Source organism: Pseudopodoces humilis, chromosome 5 (genome assembly GCF_049639895.1).
Source record: "Pseudopodoces humilis isolate 2021_Gansu_Grassland_sample_001 chromosome 5, ASM4963989v1, whole genome shotgun sequence".
NCBI lineage: Eukaryota > Metazoa > Chordata > Aves > Passeriformes > Paridae > Pseudopodoces > Pseudopodoces humilis.
In genome coordinates this window covers 44,185,342-44,207,529 of record NC_142204.1, presented here as the reverse complement: position 1 = coordinate 44,207,529, position 22,188 = coordinate 44,185,342, and the positions used below count along the sequence as shown (strand labels likewise).

General features: G+C 37.2%; 1 protein-coding gene across 2 annotated transcripts in view; it reads left to right on the top strand.

The window, feature by feature from the left end:
* Positions 1-22,188, top strand: part of TMEM117 (transmembrane protein 117) — a 174,743-nt gene that overhangs the window by 3,075 nt on the left and 149,480 nt on the right. For both annotated transcript variants that reach the window (XM_088055289.1, XM_088055288.1), the window contains exon 2: positions 19,851-19,983. In XM_088055289.1, the coding sequence (XP_087911415.1) occupies positions 19,851-19,983 (133 nt within the window). The remainder of the gene's footprint in view (positions 1-19,850; positions 19,984-22,188) is intronic.

The following is a 22,188-nucleotide window of genomic DNA, read 5'->3' as shown; positions in this document are numbered from 1 at the left end:
ATAGGGACTAGAAAAATAGAGTAGCTAGAACTGTGTCATAATACAGTTTACTGTCTGTGGCAGTCACTGCCTTGACTGTCATGGACTAAAAAAATAAAAGAAATAAGTTCAAGAATCTTATGTGTCTAAAAGGGGAAGGAGACAGGTGCTGGAAACCTGATTTAAGCTTCATCACTCTGAGTTACCAAGAGATAAGGGAGTAGGTAAACTATATTGATGAGAAGTAGAGATCTCAGCTGGAGGACAAGGTGGGATGTTTTCTGTTGCAACCTTTGAGCAGTATCATCTTCAGGGAATCCTTCAAGACACTCCTTATGACTTAAAACAAGATTAGAAAACAATTGCTTCTCTAGCTCTTCAGTCAAGAAATAGCTTAATTCCTTTGATAAACATCTCCCACGATAAATATTTCTGTGGAAAACAGCCCTTATCTAGTACATTCTTTATATCCATGGCATGTGGTCAGAACAAGTAGAATTTAACATTGTCTTTTGGCTGTTATCCACTGTATTATTTCAGTCCATCACCAAGCACTTCTATTTGGTTAGATATTGTGTTCTGCTGTGCTTTTTATTTTGCAGTGGAAAGTAAAAGGTCATTGAAGAATATTGGAAGTTTGGGGCAATGAAAAGTAAATATACCTACCCCTGGTTTGTTTTTCCTTTGAGAATGATGGAAGAATTACTTGAGATAAGGGAAAGTGTCAATTTCTTGATTGATTTTCTGCTTTATTTAAACCAGAGAGAGCTTACAAACTGATCCATTTGATGACACTATGCATTCAAAAAATGCATTCAAATCTTGACTTAAAAGAAATTCCTAAATAAGCATTTCCCTATTTTTCATAAAGCTGTGGGGCATTGTATGGAAAATAACACAGTGTTTAAGGTGTAGCAAGTGTATGTTTTAATTGGCATCTGCTCAGCATACACACAGTTGCTCTTTTGCACTACTTCAGACCTAAATTCTGAGTTCAGTGTGGGTTTTTTTGGCCCCAAGTTCAGGCTGTGCATTTTGCATCAATATAGATAAACATGATCTATCAAAGTAAATTTAAGATAGTCTTTAATTTGATCAGACTTTTAGTAATACACATAAATGGGCAGTACACTTGGAAATGTATTTTTTAAATCCAGCATTTTTGCTTTGACTGGTGCTTATGTGCACTAATCCTTAGCTTAGTGCATATTAGATACATCAGTTTTTAAAAACTTACTTACTACAAAACATAGATGTTTCTACCTGCCTATTTTTGTGATTCTAAAGATGTATTAAAATCTGGTTAAAAGCCTGATTACAGTACTGTATTTGTATTGTACTTGCATTTGAATCGGTTGTCAATTAGCGTGCTTAGATTTCTACTTGTAAGTTCCTTCCTAAATGGTGTGAATGGAAAAACTAAATACTTAAATGTGTTATAAAAATTACAGAAAACAAGATATGTATAACTAAATCTGTATTTCTTAAAATGGAGGAATCATAATACAGCAAGTTAATTAGAGCTGTTGTATAAGTGTTAAATTTAATGGTTTGCTCTCTTACAAATGTTCACAGTATGCAGTTTGCTTAAAATTAAATGATAATCTGAGCTTCGTAGACACTGGGATAAATGAATAAAACACTCATTATAGGAATTGCACTGAACTGTGGGCATACATGAATGTTGCAGATTTTCTAATGGACAGGAGCGCCATGCTGGGAGCAATTTCATGATATGTGGTTTCAAACAAAACACCCACCAAGGCTATGCTGTCTGAAAACATTACTCTTCTTGTCAAACATCTTATCTGGAAGGCTCTAAAAGATCATGCAAATGTCTTAATAGCAGATTCTTCAGTGTCTTCTATTATGCTGAAGTTTTAGGGGTGTACTAACTGAATGAAGATTGCAAGAGGAAATTAGGCAGACTGGGATTTAGCCAGGAGGATGGTGCACTGCATAGGAAAAGTGGTTAGTTAGATTAGTTAGTATCCTGATATATTAGGGGTCATGTTAGTGTAAAATCTGGGCAGTGGTATTGCTGCTAATGTTGGCATATCACTTTCATAGTGGTGCTTGTGAAATAGCTAATGAACCATGTGATCTGTTCTGCCAAAGAAGCTTCCCATAGATTTGTTAAAATTTTCACGTGCTTGTTTTTCAGCCAGATTGTTTCCCATTCTTTTTTGATGGTGGTGATAGGAACAGTTATACCACCATCTGTAGAAACAAGTGGTGTACGTATGGCAATACTTGCATAAAATTCTAAGCTGACTGATAGAGCTTATTCTTTTCTGTTGTCAGCTCTGTCTTACATTACAGTAAGGACTGTCACTTAATACGCAGCAACTTTGTTTCTGCTCTTTCTTTTCCATTGATGACTTCATCCTATTAGAAAGCAACTAATGTGATAGCTGGTAAAAAATACTGTCTTCAAGAGCCTGTTCAGTATCTTAATAACAATGACCAAACTAATACTGTTGAGGGTATTCAAGGTCTGCTGTGATTGCCTCACCGTCAATTCACCTATTTTGTACCAGTAAAATGTTGAAGGAATACAATAAAATTATTTTGGTCCTACAAAATATGTGCCAAGGGGCCAGTCTAACAGTTTGCTAATAATAACGCACAAATGACTGTGAGCAAGCATTTCTGAGAGCCAGAATCCTCAAATTAAAAAAAAAGAAAAAAAAAAAGAAGCAGCAGCTCTCAGCCAGCCACTGAATGAGTTGCAGGCTCATCATATTCCAGCTCTGGCAAGCTGACAGTAATTCAGATATCAGTTTATTTTAAACTTTACATTGTTCATGAGGGAGACCACAAGTGACCTTTCAAATAGAAATGAAAAGCATGCAAGTGACCTCCTAATTTCTTCTCTTATTCTTATTTTTAGAAGAGCCATAACATCTCACTGCTTCCTCTTTTCACACTCAATGAGAAGTCTTCTGTTGTCTGCACTTAGCCTTAGTTGTGGAATCAGTCTTTGGGTAGTAAATTTTGGAGTTTAATTGGAGAGATACAGGCAATAGCTACAGAAAGATTATTCTCTCTTCGATGAAAGCTGATTCTTTTGGAGGTGCATATCCCAGTCCCCAAGCAGTAGCATAAGAGTGCAAGAAGAGCTATGTGTGTCAGATTTTCCATAATGGGAAAGCTCTAGATAATATTTAGCATCCAGTGACTGAAAACTAAAAATACACTCATTGCTGCTTCACATTGATGTGTCAAATCTATGTTTTGATCTTTTTGACATGACTTCTAGATTTTTCGTTCTCTTTGAAGCTGGGAGTGATTTTGGAATGATGCCTGCCACTTATGGGAATGATATGTCTCCATCCCCCAATTTCCAGAAATAGAAGTGAGTTTATTCTTAGTAGATGCATCCTGATGGGCATAGTGCAGGTGCAACCTAGTGCAGGGGCAAATTTCATGTATCATTATCCCATACAAGGAGGAGATGGAGAGGATATTAGTGTGGAATAGCACCTTGCCACGTGCTTGCTGGAGAGTCCCTAGGAGAACATGATTTCCTTGGTCATGCTGTGTCCTTTTGAAGGTTCCCTTAGGCTGGCAGAGTGGCATGAAGGTCCTTCACAAACAAACCAACATTTCTCTCTGTGTGATTCTTCTGGGACCTCGGGCAGAATCCAGCCTGTGCACTCTCCCAGCCTGTGCACCTGCCTTATAAAGTTATTTATATATACATATATATACATATATAAATTCCAGAATGGAAAAAAACCCTCAATGTATTCTGGTCTTTAAAAAACTTTGAATGCATTATCAGGATATAGGATATATCACTATTAGCAAATAGTGGGTGTGGTGTATACATTTCTCATAGATATTTTACATATGGCAAAAGTGAAAAGAATTTGCAAATGTATTTACTAACCAGAGTGACTTTCAAGGAGGTGGGATCAGTAGTTGTTCCTTATGACACATGTAGGGCAGAAATGCAGGGTTTCTAAACATGAGAGGTACATGCCCTAATTTCCTACTGGAAAACAGAATTTTCTGCATTCTTCTTTTTCTGTTTTCATCAGAAGGGGCAATGTCCTTTTCCCCACTGATTAACTCATGCCAGGGGATGGCAGGAACAGCAGAAACACTCCTTTGAGGATTCACACTCTCCCTGGTGCCATTAGGTGGGAAAGGAGTCTCTCAGGAGCATACTGGACAGCTGAGTAAAGGTAGCAGCAGAGCCTTGAATTCAGCTTTCATCTGCAGCATTGGAGTATGATCTTTCAAAGTGGCCAGCTGCTTAGGGCTTTTTAAGCTCACTTATATACATGACAAATAATTTTTTATATTTCTGAGACACTGATGCAATGTCTGTCTACTATGAAGCACATATTTGTTTAATAGTAAAGCAAAGAAGAAATTAAATCTGTACAAGATTCAAGTAAAGTCAAACATGCTAAACAAATAATAAAAAAAAAATAAATTAGGGCAGTGAGGGAGTAAAGAGATGAGGAGAGATGGAGAAAAACATTCCTTGAGAGTCACAGAAACAACAGTATTTAATTTTATCTTATGTGAAAGGCCTAAAAATTGAGAGACCACAGTTTTAAATAACAAAACCCCACAAATATCCTGGCTCTTGCAAATCTATGCTCATAGATGTAAATGACAATAAATATGGATCTTAATTCACACCTGATGGTGTAATGTGCTAGAGGTATAGAAAAGGGAGGAAGAATTGGAAACTAATATTTTACATGGCATGTCTGTGGAGTTCCTGATCTGGGGAATTCAGAGCTTAGCACAACATTCAATTTTGTGTCACTTTCATGCAGCAAATAAAAAAGTATTCACAAACACTTTTCTTCATGTTATCCTTGATGGGTTCCAGCTGAGATTACATTGAAGTGGTTTGGGACTTATATCCCATGAGCCTTATCTCTGTGGCAGCCAAAGGTGGAGCAATTTTTATCTAAATTAGAGGTTGCTTTTGTATGACCTGTCTAAATTCAGGGAGTAAAACAGCAGTGTTACTCTCTTGGGGATGTCTACAGATTTCCATCTCTTAGGCTGCAGATAAAAAGCAAACTTGAGACTGTGTTTCTGCTTGCCTTGCTAGGGAGAAGAGCAAATGTGGGCAGTCAGGGTTCTCTGCAGAGGTAAGAGATGAGGTAAGAGCTAAGAGCCAAGCAAAGGGCTGACCGAGGCAGCCTGTGTGCACCCAGAGGTTATCAGAGTGCCACTCTGGGGAGCAAACTATATCAGGACTTGGTTAAGGCTCATACAAGGTTGTGTATAAAAGATGAATTATAGATTCTTATACTTCTAGCTGCAGCTTGATATCCCAATACTGTTGGTGGTGTGGAATTGGTGGTGATCATATGCTTGTGTTTGTCTGGCTTTTGTTTGGGGTTTTTTTGATTTTTTGTTTGGTTTGGTGTTTGTTTTGTTTTGTTTTGTTTTCTTTTTTTTATGTTGGGCTCTCCTTCAGACTTCAGACAAGTGTGCAGATTCTCCTTGGGGATGCACTCTGCCTTAATTTACTCCAGGAATGAGTTTTGGTGGTGTTAGGTGTATGATTGAACTCAATTATCATAAAAAGTCTTTTCCAACCTAAATGATTCTGTGATTCCTAACTTTACAAAATGTGTGGTTTGTTAGTTCCACCACAATTTCCATGCCCCACCTTCCAGCAGAACTGACTGCAGTCCTGCTCAGATGGGATTTCAATTTATCAGAAAATGTTATCACAGATCTGTTGTTTTCATGCTGTGATAATGGTTATAGCAGACGAGGTCCAGCTGTTTTATAGCAGGGGTAGTGGCTGCAATTACAGTCTGTGTAAACAACCGGCCAGAACCACAGTTATCGGAGGAAAATTAGCTTTTAACAGCAATTCAGACAGAAATAATTAACTTTCAACAGAGGAGCACCTTCTAGTGGTCCTCGAGTGAACATGGCTGCTGCTTAAACAGCTCTCCACATAAGGAGAGCTAAATATGCTAGATAAAGAATAGCAATGCATTTTTCTGTACACTGCTTTTACGATTAAATTCATAATTAATTTAAAAACAAAGGAAAAAACCAAGCATATATTGGAAAAAATTAAAACATTTTTCAGTTTTTTCAACATATTTTCTACTCCTCCCCTTCCACCTGCTGACCTAATAGTTTAGTGGGTTTTTATATAGTTACCTTGAAAGAGTATTTTTGTATGTTCTACTTGTAACCTACCCACTCTTTCACTTTCTTAGTAATGAAAATTTCTCTTCATTATACACCAGCTCCAAAGGAAATTTGCCATGGAAATATTACTTTGTTCAGTTTCCCTGATTATTATAACACAGTTTCTCCAGCCAGAGTATTCTGAGTAAACATAGATTTTGCAATATATTATACGCCCTGGTTACTTTTGCAAATAACGTAGTATCAAATGATTTAAAATTCAGTTTTTCCTAAGTTACTACTAAATATAGTGGCTATGACAGTTTAGTCTAGTCTGTTGTTTCTTTTAATCTGTATGTAGTAGATAATCCTTTCTGGACACGATTATTTAGTGTACATAATACAAATGATGTGCTATTTCTAGTAAGGCAAATTAGGATTAATAAGCAATGCTTAATATTATGTCATTGCAGGATATTTGTGCATTGGTGGATGCTAATCATACTTAGATTTTCATGACATTTCTCTGAATTTTGCAATTGATTGAAAAATGTCAAGTGCAAAACCTCAGACTTTCAGGTGATTAAAAGAAGACATAGCTATTCCATTTTTGATTCTATAAACATTATAAGCATATTTCTGAGTTATCAAAGTAGGGAACTTGACCTTTTTTTTTCCTTAAGAAATTTTTCAGCATTTGGAAACTTCAGCCCAAAACTTAAACAAGTCTTGTGAAAATTTTAACCCATGAAAGCTAATTTTGTATCATTTGTTTTGATAAAATAGGTTTGTTGAAATAGTAATTTGGCATCCTCCATCCCCTTCTAGGAGGGCAAAGGGATAGTAAGACAAAGTTAATGGAGTTTTGGGGTTGTCAAGCACTTCTGTAACCACAGAGGCAGTATTCTGCAAAATATTGCAAGCGCTACACTGTCACTTGTTCGTACTACTGCTAACAGTGAGACTGGTCCAAGTCTGGAAGAATAATAATCAGCCTTCCTGTGTAAGATCTGTGCAGATTGCAACACATACCAGTTCTGACATGGAACTGGATTAACTGATTGTACCCCTTTTTGGTGCTCAGAGAAGCACCTGAGGTGATCTGGATGCATATACAGGTGCCAGTTGAGAAGAGTACAGCTTACAAAAATACCAGTTTTCACCGAGTCTGGAAAGGCTCAGGTCTATGTGCATAACCCTGTGAGCTACCCATATTCCACTGTGAGCTGGAGAGTGTCCTTTTTGTCACTGGAATGTGCTTCCTCTTGGTCCCACAAAACCAGTTCTCCATTTTGTTTTGCACTGGAAATACAGACATGCTCAGTAATCCCTGGGGTTCCTTTCTGTCCTATGTGAGGTCTAGTCACAGTCTCCATAATAGACAGCAGAGTTGCAAATATTTATTGAAGACAAAAAATAAACCTCATGCTTAATCTGCTTTGTTTTCTGACTCAAAATTCTTTATAGATGTTTATTTTAAAGGCCTGTGTAGTAGATACATTGGAAGCAATTCTATTTACTATTAAAAATAAGCTTGTGAATAGGCTTCAGAAGAAAAGAACAAATAGTATAGAAAAAAAACCTGATTATTTTGACAAGTTGTTGCAGAGCATCATTAAACTGGTATTGAAGAACAGAGATTTTAGTACTTCCCTTGAGAGTTCAGCATCAGCATTATACAGGCTATAAATACTGCTATGTTTCTTTTATCTGCTATGAAGTTTGGATTCCAAAGAATTCAAAGAAGGAAAATGTAGTTTCTGGAGGCATGACATATATGGTGATAAAACATTTTAGCTCTAAAATTAAAAAATATAGGGATGATCATGAAATTGCTTACATAGGTTTGGTAGTTAAAACCCCAGGTTTCTTAGAAGTGCTAGAAATTCTGAAAGAATAAAGAGTGCAAAAATATAATTAAATACTTACATGCCCCTTAACCAACTTTTTTTTTTTTTTTTTTTAATGCAGTGATGCCATTTAAAAAGATAATTATTTTTTAACATTAGTTTTGTAATCTGGGATTGAGTCACATAGAATTTAAAAATCTACACCCCAGGAACAAATGTGTTAGCATTTTCTGTTGCTAACACAGGGTTTTCAGTTACTATCCCACTAAAAATATGTTCTAAAACATTACAGGAAATCAATATCTATTTTTACAGGTTTCCTTTTATCTTCATCAGCACAATTGTCTAAACCTGAAGTAATAACATCAGTAACAGTAAAGTCTAAAATTAAAATTATAGACTAAATCTCTATAATAGAAATTGAGAGGCGCAGAAAAATTCAGAATTAAGCCTGCCTACACACTAATTCTGGCATAGCTTTAAGTCTTCCCACACTATCTGCATTTTACAACTCTTCCAAATCAGCAGCCTGAAGTATTGCTTCTAGGTAATAGCAATGACATTAATGTCAGGCAGAGATGTGGTGCCTCCAGGACCCCCCCTGCAATGTCTGATATGGCAGTGACCATCACCACCCGGCTCTTTCTTGCCTTTGGGTAATCCATTAAGAAAAGAAGATGTCAGCTCTTTCCTTGGAGCAGAAAAAGTCCATCCTCCTGTTCTTGTTTTGGTGATAAAAGACGAATGTGCACTCTTTTGAACAATTCTTCTTTGAGAAATAGCAAGAAATCTTTAAAGGCTATGTGGCATTCCTAAAGTGGCATTTCTTTCTCTAAGGAAGGCAGAATGCTCTTCATTTCACCTGTGTGCACTCACCTGCAGTGAGTGGCCCTTTAAGGCCCTTGAGACCCCCAAAATCAGGTAAGACAGGCTGCACAAGAAGCCCAGTGGAAAGACATCTGGGTACAGACATCAGTCTTGTTGCCAGTGTTGGCTGAACTGGTGGGAAACCGGAGATCCTGAGTGCCCTTTGTCTTAGCACACAACGTTCTGTGCGAGGACATCAGTTTTCTAGCTGGGTCAGTAGCTGAGACCTTGACTGTTCCCTTTTGTGACATTAGGCTGCAATTTACCTTAGACTGCAAAAGCTGAGAACTGCAGTGCTACCTGATTAAGGTTCACCTTTCCCAGCTGGAGGAAGCCCCATCTATGCTGACTCATGTGAAGTGGAAAGGGACCAAGCTGGCAAGTGCCAAGCTGGGAGAAGTTCTGAAAAAAGATCTTGGGAGGGCTGTAGGTTTGATAGGTCCTTGCAGGAGTCCAGCACATCCCACCATACCTTGATTGCAGGCTCCAGGCAGGGCACAGGGAGACTTGGCCACTCAGAGTCTTGGATGTCTCTCTTAAACAGGAGCAGAGAAGCTACACTTCTCTACAAGGCAGATGATGGACTTAGCCATATCACCTGCCTCTGCTGTGGTTCCTCCAGCTGTAGAATCACTCTAGGCATATTTTTTTCTCCTGCCTAAAGAGATTAGGCTTCCACAGATGAAAGCAATGTGCAATAGAGAAGTATTTTAATAGCATTGTGGTATTGTTTGTTGTACTTTTTTTGCCAAGTGAGGTGATTCTGAGGCATGGAAAAGAAAAACTTTGATATCAGAATACACTCATTTATGTATATTGAAGAGAAAACCAAACTTTTAGAAACATTTGAATATTTTTATTTAAAAAGTAAGCTTGTGTCTTAGTAAACATTTCAGTAGTTTCTCTGTGAGATGAAAGTATTACAAAGAAAAATAGAGAATATAAAGATTGCTTTCCTTAGCAGCTTCAGGAAGTTTGTAGCAAAGTTTATCTCTTCAACTTAGAGATTTTTGGTTTAACAATTTTTGGTTACAAAACAATGCTCAATGTACAATAGCAAATGAAAGTTGTTTCTCTGACAACAGCTGAGCATGTACATAAAAGGTCAAATCTTTCAGGCCATGGTTTACCTTGTGTTCATTGTATGTATTATGAAGATGTTAGAATATCTAGATAAGGTACACAAAAGCTACCTAGACCTTTCAGTTTTGTAGGCTAATACATTATTACAATATACTATAACGTGTTCAAACTCTTAATATTTAGGTATTTAAATGGATTCCATGTACTCAGATTTAATCCAAGCAAAGATCTGTAAGAAACCAATATTGCAACATACTTGTCATAGAGGATATTTACTTTGTCTCTTGGCTGTTTAGGTTATTGTTCACTTATTGTAGCAAAATGGAATAAATTATTTAGTTTATGTCATTATATCCAGGTAATATTATAATAAAACATTTTAGAAGCATGTATTTCAAAGTAAAAATATAAGCAAGTAAACATGAACAGATGTCCTATGTCTTTTAACTCTTTGCAGAAAACCATCAGGGCAACATTAGCATTAGATCAGCCTAGTTGAACAAAAATGCTTTTAAAAAGTGTGTTTAATTGATTCAGTTATAACCAGGAAAATAAATGCCTAGAACCCTTATCAGCTACTAGAGTATATTCACTGCTGAGTATCATGAGAAACAGGAATATCGTTGGGTAAGAGATGGAAGGATGTTTTTTTTTTTAAAGATTATGCAGTGCTTTTAGACTCAGCCCGGGAGAAAGGCATGTTGTGTGAGATGTCCAGGCTGGGAGAACAGCCAGCAGAGGCACAGTGGTACAGATGTGCTTCTTTAACAATGCCCTTATCTGCTTTCTTTCCCTCTGTTCTGCATTACTCAGGGTTGGTTGAGATTAATCTTTTTAGAAGCATGAGGTTGTTTCTTTTTTTTTTCCCCTTTTTCTCTTATGTGTGTGAGTATCTTGGGACTTCCATTATAGATGGCTTTATTGATAATTAATGAGCTTTATAGAACTTCTGGACACAGACAGTGGAGGCAAACAGACACGGAGGCATGTTTCCAATAGACAAATTAAAAAGAAAGAATATTTTTCTTTTAAAGTAAGAAAAATTGAAACATTAAGAAGTACAAAGGAAAGAAGAGGTACTTAGAATGAGGGAAGTACACATAGGCGTACAATTTTTCTGTGGGATTTTGTGAATGTAGTAGTGCATCCCAACACCTTTAAAGTGTTTCAGATTATCAGGACCGGATTATTTTCTTGCCACAGTTACAGATAACTAAAAAAAGAAAAAATATTTCCAGATTTTATACGTATATATTTAGACAATACAGTTGAAACGTGGAATAAGAGAAATTGAATACCTATGTAGAATAGAATAATTTTCTAATAAATACAAGGAAAAAATTATTTTAAAACTGGAAATTTAAGAATTAAGACTGTACAAAGTTTATTGAAATCTGCTTCATCATCAGTAACTTTGAGAGTAAAGTTAATGTGCTCACTGATACATGGGCTTTCATAATTAATGAAGTAATGTGTGGAACTTGGCAAGAAAACAAGTCAGCAGGTGGCTGATTATTGGAACATGATTATTTTGCCCATACAGTGTGATGAAAGAACACATATTTAATGACTCTTGAAGGTGGATGTTCTGATGACTGTTGTGCTGACTGAATGACTAAAATATATTGTAGTCTAATTATCTTGGACTGTGCCGAAACTGTGATGCTAAGGCCCCGAAGGAACAGGAGAAGTGTTCTGTGTAGTGGCATCTCCTACCGTTCTTGCAGCTCAGCCACCTTTTTATTTCAGAGCTTTTTCAGTGCAGACTTCTCCCTGTTGAGGAGTTCAGAGTTCGTGGCAGAACACGGGCTCCCCTGAAGCAGAGCACTAGTTGCCCGGGGTTTGGGGGAAACTCCTGCTGCCTGGGAGCACAGCTCTCTAATCCATGCTTATTTCATGAGCACATTCACTGTGGCTCTGTCTGTCCTCAGGAATTTTATCTCACTATTTAGTTTTTGTTTGTTTGTTTTTGGAAATATGCTGCACTTTCCTGGGTTAATGAGGTTCCACTGCCAGTGGAACTCTAGTGCAAGCAGCATTAAATTGAAGTACTTGTAGAAAGCCTCTCTGCAAATGCTCAAGCAGTTCAGCTGTAAGCATTCTGACAGTTATTAATTGTACAATCACAATCACAGCAGCACTTAAAAACAGATGAAGAAATAATTAATAGAAACTATAAGGAGGCTCCTCAACACTGTCTGCTCTTAATCTCTCTGTATTTTTCTTGCCCAGAATTAAAGGAGCTACTTAGAACCTTTCATCATTTTTTATTCCATGTTGCATGTACATACAGATAGAAGCATTATTTCACAATAAACTAGAGTATGACAACAATATTTAAAATGCCAATTTTGTAAAGATAGGAGCCACTAGTGTTTCTTGTCAGATTAAGTTTTACTCTGCACTTCTGTGTATTCCTGCTTATTCGAGAGATATCTGTATAATATGGGAGACCAAATATGAAATGGGTCTGATGACCCAGAGCCAAACAAGCAGCTGGAGATGCAAGCTTTTGTAGACTGGTGTTTAAGTCATTGTTCTCACAGAGAGAGTGATGTCCCTTACCCTTCCTGTCAGACAACAGCAGTACTGGCATTTGGGATGACATTTTATATTTTTAATTCTTTGATAGAATGTCTTATTTGCTATTGTAAAAATGATTGGGTCAAGGCAACTGTTGATGCTGCAGATGATCTCTGTGACTTTGTAAATGGCACTTAATGTGCTTATATTCCCACAGGGTGGTTGACAATTAATTCTGTAAATTAGTATCACCATCGTCATAACATGGTAAGGTGTGAAAGAAACAGCAAAGACAATCATAGCAGCTGAAATCAGTAGCAGAGGCCTAACAAGTCTGTTCCTTCTTTGCTGACGTTTACTGAGTTGTAGCAGCGCTTTGAGAGTCAGCACATAGCATGTAAAGATGACTGTGGCTGGAATTAGGAATCTCAATACAATTTTGGAGAATGTGAATGGCATGGCATATTGTAATGGTTCTTCAGTGCTATCCAGATAATTTATGATGTCATGCTGTCTTCTGGCTGCAACTGTGTAGTAAATCTCAGGCAGCGATGCAAACACTATGAAGATCCATACCCCAATGGTGCAAAACACAGCCTTTTCTTTGTCCCACCATGTTAATGAACTGATGGGATGAACAGCACCTATGTATCTGTCAAAACTGATGAGTGTCAGGAAATACACACTTCCATAGATATTAATACTAAAAAATAGTCTTGTGATCTGATAAAACGCTTGACTGAAATAGACGGCAAACTTCTGGATATTATAATATACTGAAAAAGGTACCATAAGAGTCCAAGTAAAGTCACACAGTGCCAAATTAAAGAGGAATATGGTATTGGTAGTCCATGTCTTCATGCAGTAAACATAATGTCGTAGTGCAAGTATATTGCCTAGAAATCCTGTAAATAAAGTGAAAAGGCAAACCAGAACCAGCAAATAACAGTACCACTCCAGCTTAGGATTTCTGTTGCAAATGAAAATAATGCATGTACCATTCATCATCTGTCCATGGAATATGCCTGAAGGGAAAAGAGAGACCAACAGCCTTTAAAACAAAAAATGAGTTAGATATATTGCATTTAAATTTCAAAATTTATAAGTTAAATTCAGTGTGTTTGAACTGGCTAAAGAATTCAGAACGTAGTATAATGTACAAACTCTCTCCTCTGAAAAAAATGTAAACTCTAAGAAGGTAACACAGCTTACTCTACAACACCCACACAAGCAGATCTTCATGAACTTATATGCAGAGCTTTATATACTTTCCTCTCTGCTATTTACTGTTGTGTACGATGGATGTGAGGAAAAAAAGTGTGCACTCTCAAGTGAGAGCAGTGTCCCTTGGCCGCTAATGTGTCTATATTTATCTTTGGAAAAAGCAGAGGAGGTGACAGAAGGACATTAATTGCCCATGCTCATTCCATCATTGCTTTGATTGCCTTGAGCATCCATATGCGGCCTAAGGGCAAGTTTCATGTGGGTAGCTGTGCAGTGAGCTGTGACTGAGATCAAGAAAACAGTATTGAAACAAATGAGGATGAAATTCTGCTTTTAGTGAAGGCCACAGAAACTTTTCAATCTCATGTTCTAGACAAAGTGCTTTTTCTTTGATTTTCTTCTGTAAATATTTGCCCCAGGATTAAAAGATAGTACTTTGGTAGGATTAGAGAGTATTCTTTTTGTCTAACTTTATGGCCTATGTTGTATCAATTCCCATTATGGAATATGTGGAATATAGATCTGCAGTGTATTTTTGAAGGCAAGTTCTTTATTCTTTTAAAGTCTCATGCTTAATTCAAATGTATTTTTTACTCCTAATAAAACCAAAGGCTGGAATATTCTGTCAGAATGGGCGGTCACCAATTGCAGTTTTTTGTGTTTCTGGATAATTTCCAAATGCTGCCAAACTGTGAGGTCTGTCCAAGTAGAAGCTTTGTATGAGGATGAGCCAAACAGCAGTTCATAGATCAGAGTCTGCTACAGTGCTTGTTAGGATGACAGAATAAAATCTTCCCCAGTACAGGCCACACTTTGAGTGGAAGAGAGGAGCTTTCCAGAATGTTAATGATTCATTGAAAATTTTGAAACAACTTCAACCATTAAGTTAGAAATAGTGTTTTTTTCCCTAACATAGTGCTTTGGTTTCATGTCATGCTTAATACAATAAAACTTTTCCAAAGGTATGTTCACATACATGGGTCAAAATATAACAGACAGCAACTGCAGTGAAGTCCTACTTAATAAATACTGCATTATTGTGCTTTGCAAATGTATAGTCCATTCAGATACCTGAAAAAAGCTGGTTTAGACTGTACTCAACAAAATCAGGAAGGAAAGTGGTTTCTCTAGAAACTCAGCAACAAAGGCAGTCAAATGACTTTCCAGGAAATGATGCAGATAGAAAACCATCTGTTCTACTCACAGTGTATTTCTCAGGTGGGGAGTGCTTGTTCTATGAATTTTTTTAAGTATTGAAGCACTGGACTTTAACCTAGGGTAGCTATACTTTCCCTGCTCCTTAGCCTTTGTGAATATAAAAGATTATGCAAGCTGTGTAATTGTTTTCTTCCTCTGAAATTTATAAGATATCCCTGTAAATTCTTTAAAACGTGAAACAGTTAAGTAACATTTTCTCATTTTATGTTCAATTAAAAGTAGTTTGAATAGGTATAGGAAATTTATATTTTCTTAAAATCCTCTTGACTAGTGTTTGTGTGTTCTTGGAATTAAATAGCATTTCCTACCTCTCTGTCTTCCTTTTCAGTACTTACAAATGAAGGCACCAGACTTGATTCCAAGTTATGTTGGCTGTATAAATAAGTCCTATACTGGCTCCAAACAGTAGCTATAGCTGCACGAGGGCTATATGTAGTGCCAGGCTCCTGATCTTATTAAGCTTCTGGCTAAGGGCTGTAGGTAGGTCTAAATGGAGGGAAGCAAACAGCTGTGCCACCTGCTCTGCTTTGCTCCAAGTAGCCAGATAAAGTCTGGATGTGCTAGGGTAGTCACAGAGTTGAACAAAACAAAATCCCCCATCTCCTTCATCACCTCTAGTTTACTGGACTGCACTCAGGGCCGAGCTGTATGAAGTTGGTTTTGTAGCTGGAGGGCATGGAGCTGCCCAGCTGTGTAAGGTGCATTTGGAGCTCAGAGAGCCATTAGAAAATATGTCTGTTTGTGTAGGCATTTCCCACGTCTCCCTTGGGATTCCTATTTGAGTTTTCTAAAATATTTTTTCTGTCTCCTGTTAATTCTTTGTATTGTAGTAGAGCTTAGGGACCATAAATAAAACTAGATTCTTGAAACTGTGATTTTCAATTGAAGTGAGTGACTTACAGGGTGGACACAGGGGATCAGGTGCAGAGATAAAAAGAACCTTTCCTGAGGTAACTTAATAAGCAAGAGGAAAACACAAGGGGTTTGACCCCCAGCTTGGTGCTATTCCAGGATCTCCTGGTCTTCCATCAAAAGAATTTAAAGCCTTATGCAATCAAGGATGCAGTCTGCCTGCATGCCCTGGTCTGTGCTGAAGCCATTGGAGCTACCCTGATGTCCAGGAAATATGTGCTGTAATAATTTTCAGAAGTGACATTTTTTTCCTATCAGACAATAGCAAGTTTTCTGTCTACTGTCTCAGCACCAACAGATTAACTCAAGCTACAGCATAGGACCAGATTGTTCAAATTCAAAATTTTGCATCTGTATTTTAAGAAAACTTTAAGAAAACTTTTTTTTTTCTGAACATTGCAGCATTCACTGCTAAGTCCATGTATTCTTAAGCAAAGCCAGCCAATACATATATACATATTGTACTGGGGCAGAATGAGCAGCAGCATCATGGCATTTTAGTGTGCATATGTTGTTAGTACTGACTAAAATCAGATTTGCCAAACTGATGCAAGTAGAATTGGTTTTCAAAGTTAAAACATACTTCCCTACTGAGGTTAATTTTTCAGTTGAACAGTTTGAGTCATTGGTGGAGATGACCTTGAGCACTAAGTGGGCAGAAAGAGCAATCCCTTTTTGGGGCATCCAGAATTAAAGGAATACATCTGATTCAATGAAGAGCTTGGTATTAGAATATTATAAATATTCCTCGGAAATAGTTGAAGTTTATGGTTTCCACCACTCATAATTAAGACAAGAAATCATGCTGAACGCATTGGTAAGAACTTACTGTTTCTCTTGTTTCTGCTTCTGCAATTTAATGAGTGCAACTGTCTTAATGGGCTGTGGATCTAAATATACTAGAAAATCTTTAGTTTTTAAAAAAGTGACCTGTTTGACTCAATTTTTTTGTGTCTGCCTATTGAGTCGTGTTTTCTCTTGGACTGGAAAAAAAATACTGGTTAGTTACTGCCTGGTTTGTTGCAGGACCCTAAACACTGGAATCTCAGCTACCATGTGCTCCACTAGTACCATTGATGTGCTCTCCAAAGACTTGGAGCAGATAAAAAGACCTGTTTCCAGTAAAAAATTGCATTTTGAGGAAACTTCTGGTGGAGCTAGGAAACATTATGATAGGAGAATCTTGATTTTTGTCTGTAGTTAATTCACAGTTTATTACTGGTGGTCATTCAAATGGCATTTGACTTGCATTTGCAAAGGCCCATTAGGCTTAACATGTTTATTTGGGGTTTTTAAAATATATAATTTTTTATGTGTAAATATTTCCTAGTAACCATGTTCTTCTCTGTCATACCTGTTGGGGTTTATTTTAAATTTTTAATAAGTTCATAATAAGCAACTAATTTTTCCTGAAGTGAAAAAACAAGAAAGTTAAGATGAGTCAAAAGCTCATTTTGTGTAATTTTATTCCTTATCTACTCTCTTTGCCCCTTGCTACTTTTTTTTTGCTATTCTTTATTTTTGTTGAGCTGTTTGGAATTGTATTTTAATCCAGTACAAGTCTATTCCAGTTACTAGATAGGTTTTCCAAATTTCTGACTATTCACACCCCATGATATTTCTGTCATGTGTGCTTTCAAAGTGTAACCTTTTAGCTCATTTTATTAAAAAAAGAAGAAAAAAAAGCATTATAGAGTCCTAGGTTTTGTTATAAAAATAACAAGCATTATTTTCAATTTTTACTTTAACAACTTACCTGTTAGGTAATCATCTGATGCAACCCATTTTTATTTCAACTGAATTGATATGAAAGGATATATAAAGCAATGTGTGCATTAGGTGAATCATTTAACATATTTTAGTTTAACTGCATTTAGCATGTTATACATCCTGGTATGGTGGGAGCAGTAAGTAGTATCTGCAACATTTGCATGCAGTTAGGTAAGAAGATTGTGCTAATATCCAATTCCTTTCATTTTTATATATCAGTATTGTGATTAAAGTACTATTTCTTTCTTTAAAAAGTTATGTTGATGAACCCTGCTTGAGAGTTAATGAAGTCCTGTATGGCAAACACAAGCTAAAGTAGAAGGAAAGTTGAAGTATTTGCCTACTGAAGGCAGTAGTTATGAAAAGATTCTTTTAAGAATATGACATTTATACATAGTTGTAGGTATTATCAGTGTGTAATAACTAAATAGGAAAAAACATTGCTTTGGAGAGTACAGATGCAATGAATATTTATTAAATCTTTCTCTTACCTGTTTTAGAAAAGTTGGAGTTATCTGTTATACAGAAGTCTAGATTCCAGGCTGTGTTTTTTCTCTCCATTAATCTGGACTTCCTGAAATCACAATTCTATTTTGCGAGTACTATTTGTTAACCAAGGTGTCGGGAATATTCCATATGCAATGGCAACTGCTCAGAGAGCACATATCAAGCTGCAAGGGAAATATCTTCTATCATTAAGCCACTCCTCTCAGTAAGTCAGGATAATATGCTATTGCCATAGCAGCCTCTGCTTGCTCTTCAGGGAAGGACAGAGGACATCCTCAGTCTAGCTAGGCCTGGGGCTGTCAGGGTTTCCAGCAGTGAAAGCAAAGAGTACAGGGGCCTGGGGCATATATATGTGTGTTTGCACTTTCCCTTTCTTCACCTTTCTTCACTCACAGAATCCTTGTTGCTGCCCTATTACTGGACTGCTCTGTGGACCTCTGTTGCTCTTGTCCCATCGTAGAGCTTCATTCAGACCCTCTATACCCACCTGTCACTTCTTCTGCCTCTTGGTTCCCACATCATTCCAAAGTCTCAGCTTTGTCAAGGAACTCATCTGCCAGCTGCTTAATCCAGAGCTCACATCCTGCCTCTTCTGCCCATAGCCCATGTCTGCTCCGGGTCCTCAAGTCTTCCTCCCCCAAATCTGCATCTCCATCTTCAGCAGCAAACACCAGTTCTGGGATCTTCCTGTCTGCCTGAATGAACACTTCAAATTTTTTACTATTTTCTTCCACTTTATAGCTTCCTCCTGTGTCCAGCCCTTATCAATGCCAAATGTGGACTTGGCAGTTCAACAACCAGCTCAGAGAAATTTCCTCCATCCCAGACCATTTCATATCTCAGTCTTGACACTTCCTGGCCAGCTCCTCATATTACTTCTGTTCTTTTGACATCATCTAGCAGCAGACTGTACTGTCTCCTTGTTAAATGCTGTCCTTCACCTTGCTGCCTGAATTATCTCATCTTCCTTTATCCCCTCTTGGCTTCTGCTGTGGCACTCTCAGCCTTGCAAAAGCAAATTCCCATCTCTTGTGCTGGTGAGGTTTTCAATACTCTAAACAATTCTCCAAAGGTAAGAGATGACAGAGAAGAAAAGATAGCCCAAGAAAAACATGTTTGTGGCAAAAATATCGTAAAAGTTTCATCTAACACCAGTGGTGAGAGTAAGCAGAGCTTCTTTTCAAGTGATGAGACACACCAGTATTCTTTGAAAAAAGGTAATATTTTCACAATAAAGCATAATACCATATTATATTATTAAAGTGATTAGGTCTAAGAAAAACATACAGGACAAGATTCTACACAGACTCATAATTTGATTTCCAGATTAAATTGGGGAAGCAAATAATATTTGTCAGCAGACATACCTCAAATACGTCATACTGTCTTGGACATGAAAAGCTGTCTTAGACACAGAGAGGGGAACTTACGTATCAGTCAGTAAACTTTTTTAGCATTTGAAATGTTATGGCTTGTGGTCATTCTGATGCTCTTTTAAAAATACTGCTATTGATAAATTATTGTTGCATTCTTTCTTCCCCCCCACCCCCTTTGGAATGCAAGTATTTGTAATTTTGTAGCAATAATATCTGTTTATGCTTTACTACAGAAGTTTGTCTGCATGATGCTAAGTCTGTCCTCCTCACACACAGTGGAATAATTTGATATAGGAAGAAATACTATATTCTACTGAACTACTAAAGTTCAGTACTTTATTTTGGTTTTAATATGATGTAAACATGTATTTACTGACTGACTAAAATACGTCTCATATTTTTTGTACCATAGGTCAGTTGCTCCGTCTGAAAATGTTTAGAGAGGACCATGGGTCTTGGATGACAATGTTCTTCAGTACCATCCTCTTCCTCTTCATATTTTCTCATATTTATAACCTGTTCCTCATTATGGCGGGGAATATGAGGTAGGTTCCAGAGTTAATTTTTGTCTCTTTTGCTCTAGAATATACTGTAAGCTTTTTTTTCCCTCTGCTTTCTGAATTTAGGTAGAATAGTAATTTAATTGGTTAATTAGCCAAGAGGATAAAAGTATGGAGTCCTAGACTAATGTTAGCAACTGTTAAATCATGGTACTAATGAGCATTAGATTTTTTTTTTTTAATTTAAAATTATAGCTAAACAAATTTGATTTGAAGTTAGGGCTGAGTGATTTACAAGCTTAAGCATCACTATTGTGCCTAGGGAGAAAGTTCAGAGTTAAAAGTAATTGAAACCTCTAAATTTTAGGAAGCTCATGGAGATGAAATGGGTAATATAGTTCTGTTTTGGTTATGTACAAAAATATTTGCTGATCCAGTTTGTTCAGAATATTCTTAATTTTTTTTTTCCATAAGGTGCTCTGACAGAGCAAAATTGTGTTTGGCTGAGGGATGAACAGCCATCTATTATATATAGATTTTTTTTAAATGGACCTCTTTATATTAATTTTCTGTCTTTAAGAACTGCTTTCTCCTATCATCTCAAAATTAGCACCACTTTCATGCGTCGATTTTCCTTAGAAAATCTATATTATTAGTCATTAGTTATTTTGTACACTAATACGTACAAAATGAGTTTATCAGATAAAAAACCCACAGCAATGTTGTTCGTGAAAGGCAGATAGCATCTGAAGACTTTCCAGCAAGGAATAAGAAATCCGAAGTATTTATGGGTTGAAGAACAATGCAAATAATTAAATTCCTCATTCCTAGCAGAATATCAGAGCCATACCAACAGACTGATGATGAGTTAATGGGCTGGGGTGTGGTGTGTTACAGATCTTAAACATGTCAACAAAAATGTGCATTGTTCAAAGTCCTGTAAACAATGTGACATAAAGCAAAAGGTGAGTAGGAGGCAGACTGCCTGTCACTGAGTGAATATAAGCACAGACCAGTTGGGATAATCGTGACATTGTGACATGAAGACTAAATGTATTGGTTTGAGCCAGGCAGGTAAAGCAACAGACTCATCGACTGTTTTATGAAACCATCACTGTAATGACGTGGTAAATATGAATAGATGCTCAATAACAGGTGGGATAATTAGGATGAGGAAGCAGGGGGCATTGCAGGTTTCTGGCTTCCCTATTTATGTAGTCATACTATTATTGGTATTATGTTTAGATTTATAGTTGGTATTTCTAATGTTCCGTAAACTAAAACCAGCTAGCTTTTAGACAAAGCGATTTTGAAAGCCTGACTCATGTCTGGAAATCAGATTTCATTTGTCCTTGTCCACATTTCTGCTTCCTGTATCTGTTACAAGCTTCCATTAGCTGCACTGAAGAGATTGTGTGGCCATCAGCATCCACATCCATGGAAATAGACACAGCCTAGTACTAAAATAGCTGTGTCAGACCATGTGCCCTCTTGCTTTCTGTGGGATGAAGCACCTCCTTTCCTGGAGCTTATGCCCCAGGTTAGTTGTGATTCTTTTGGGAGGTTCACCATAATGTGCTCACAGCCTTGCATGGCTTTTTTCAAAGTAGGTTGAGGGCTCATTACAGACACGTTGGCTCTCCATTCCAGCAAGAAAGGATATGGAACAAACTGTTTCAGTCTTAAACAACAGAACTTAAATCATCAGTAAAACACAGCTCTTGGATCAGTCCTCTCAGAGTAGAACAATGTGTAGTACTTTTGAAAAGAGGGTTTCTACAACAAACATCTTCAAAGCCAACTGCTCCATCTTGCCTTAATGAAGTGTTTCAAGGAGTGCAGTATTTTTTCCTGAGTAAAAGAATTTACTTCATGGTTTGGACTTCTGTGCAAAAGAACAGCTCTGTCTGTATCTTTTACCACAGTGCCCTACTGAAATGACTGTCAGCAGAGAGACTGGTTTCCAGGATGAAGGCCAGAGTTTGCCTGCATGAAGGTTATGGTGTTTGTGGAGGGAAACTGACCTTTGAGCCTGTGGCCTCCTAGGAAACACAGGCATCCCAGATTATACATCTCTCAATTCAAGGGCTATGAAAGCCTTCCTGTCTACAAGACTAAGTGCAAGACATTTTTTTTTTCTGCTTTTTTTTTGTTTTGTTTCCTCCTTGCAATATCTCTGGATCACCTTTCCCTGGATGCTGGCACCAGAGGGATTCTGACAAGTTTCTTTATGTCAGATGTTTGATCTCA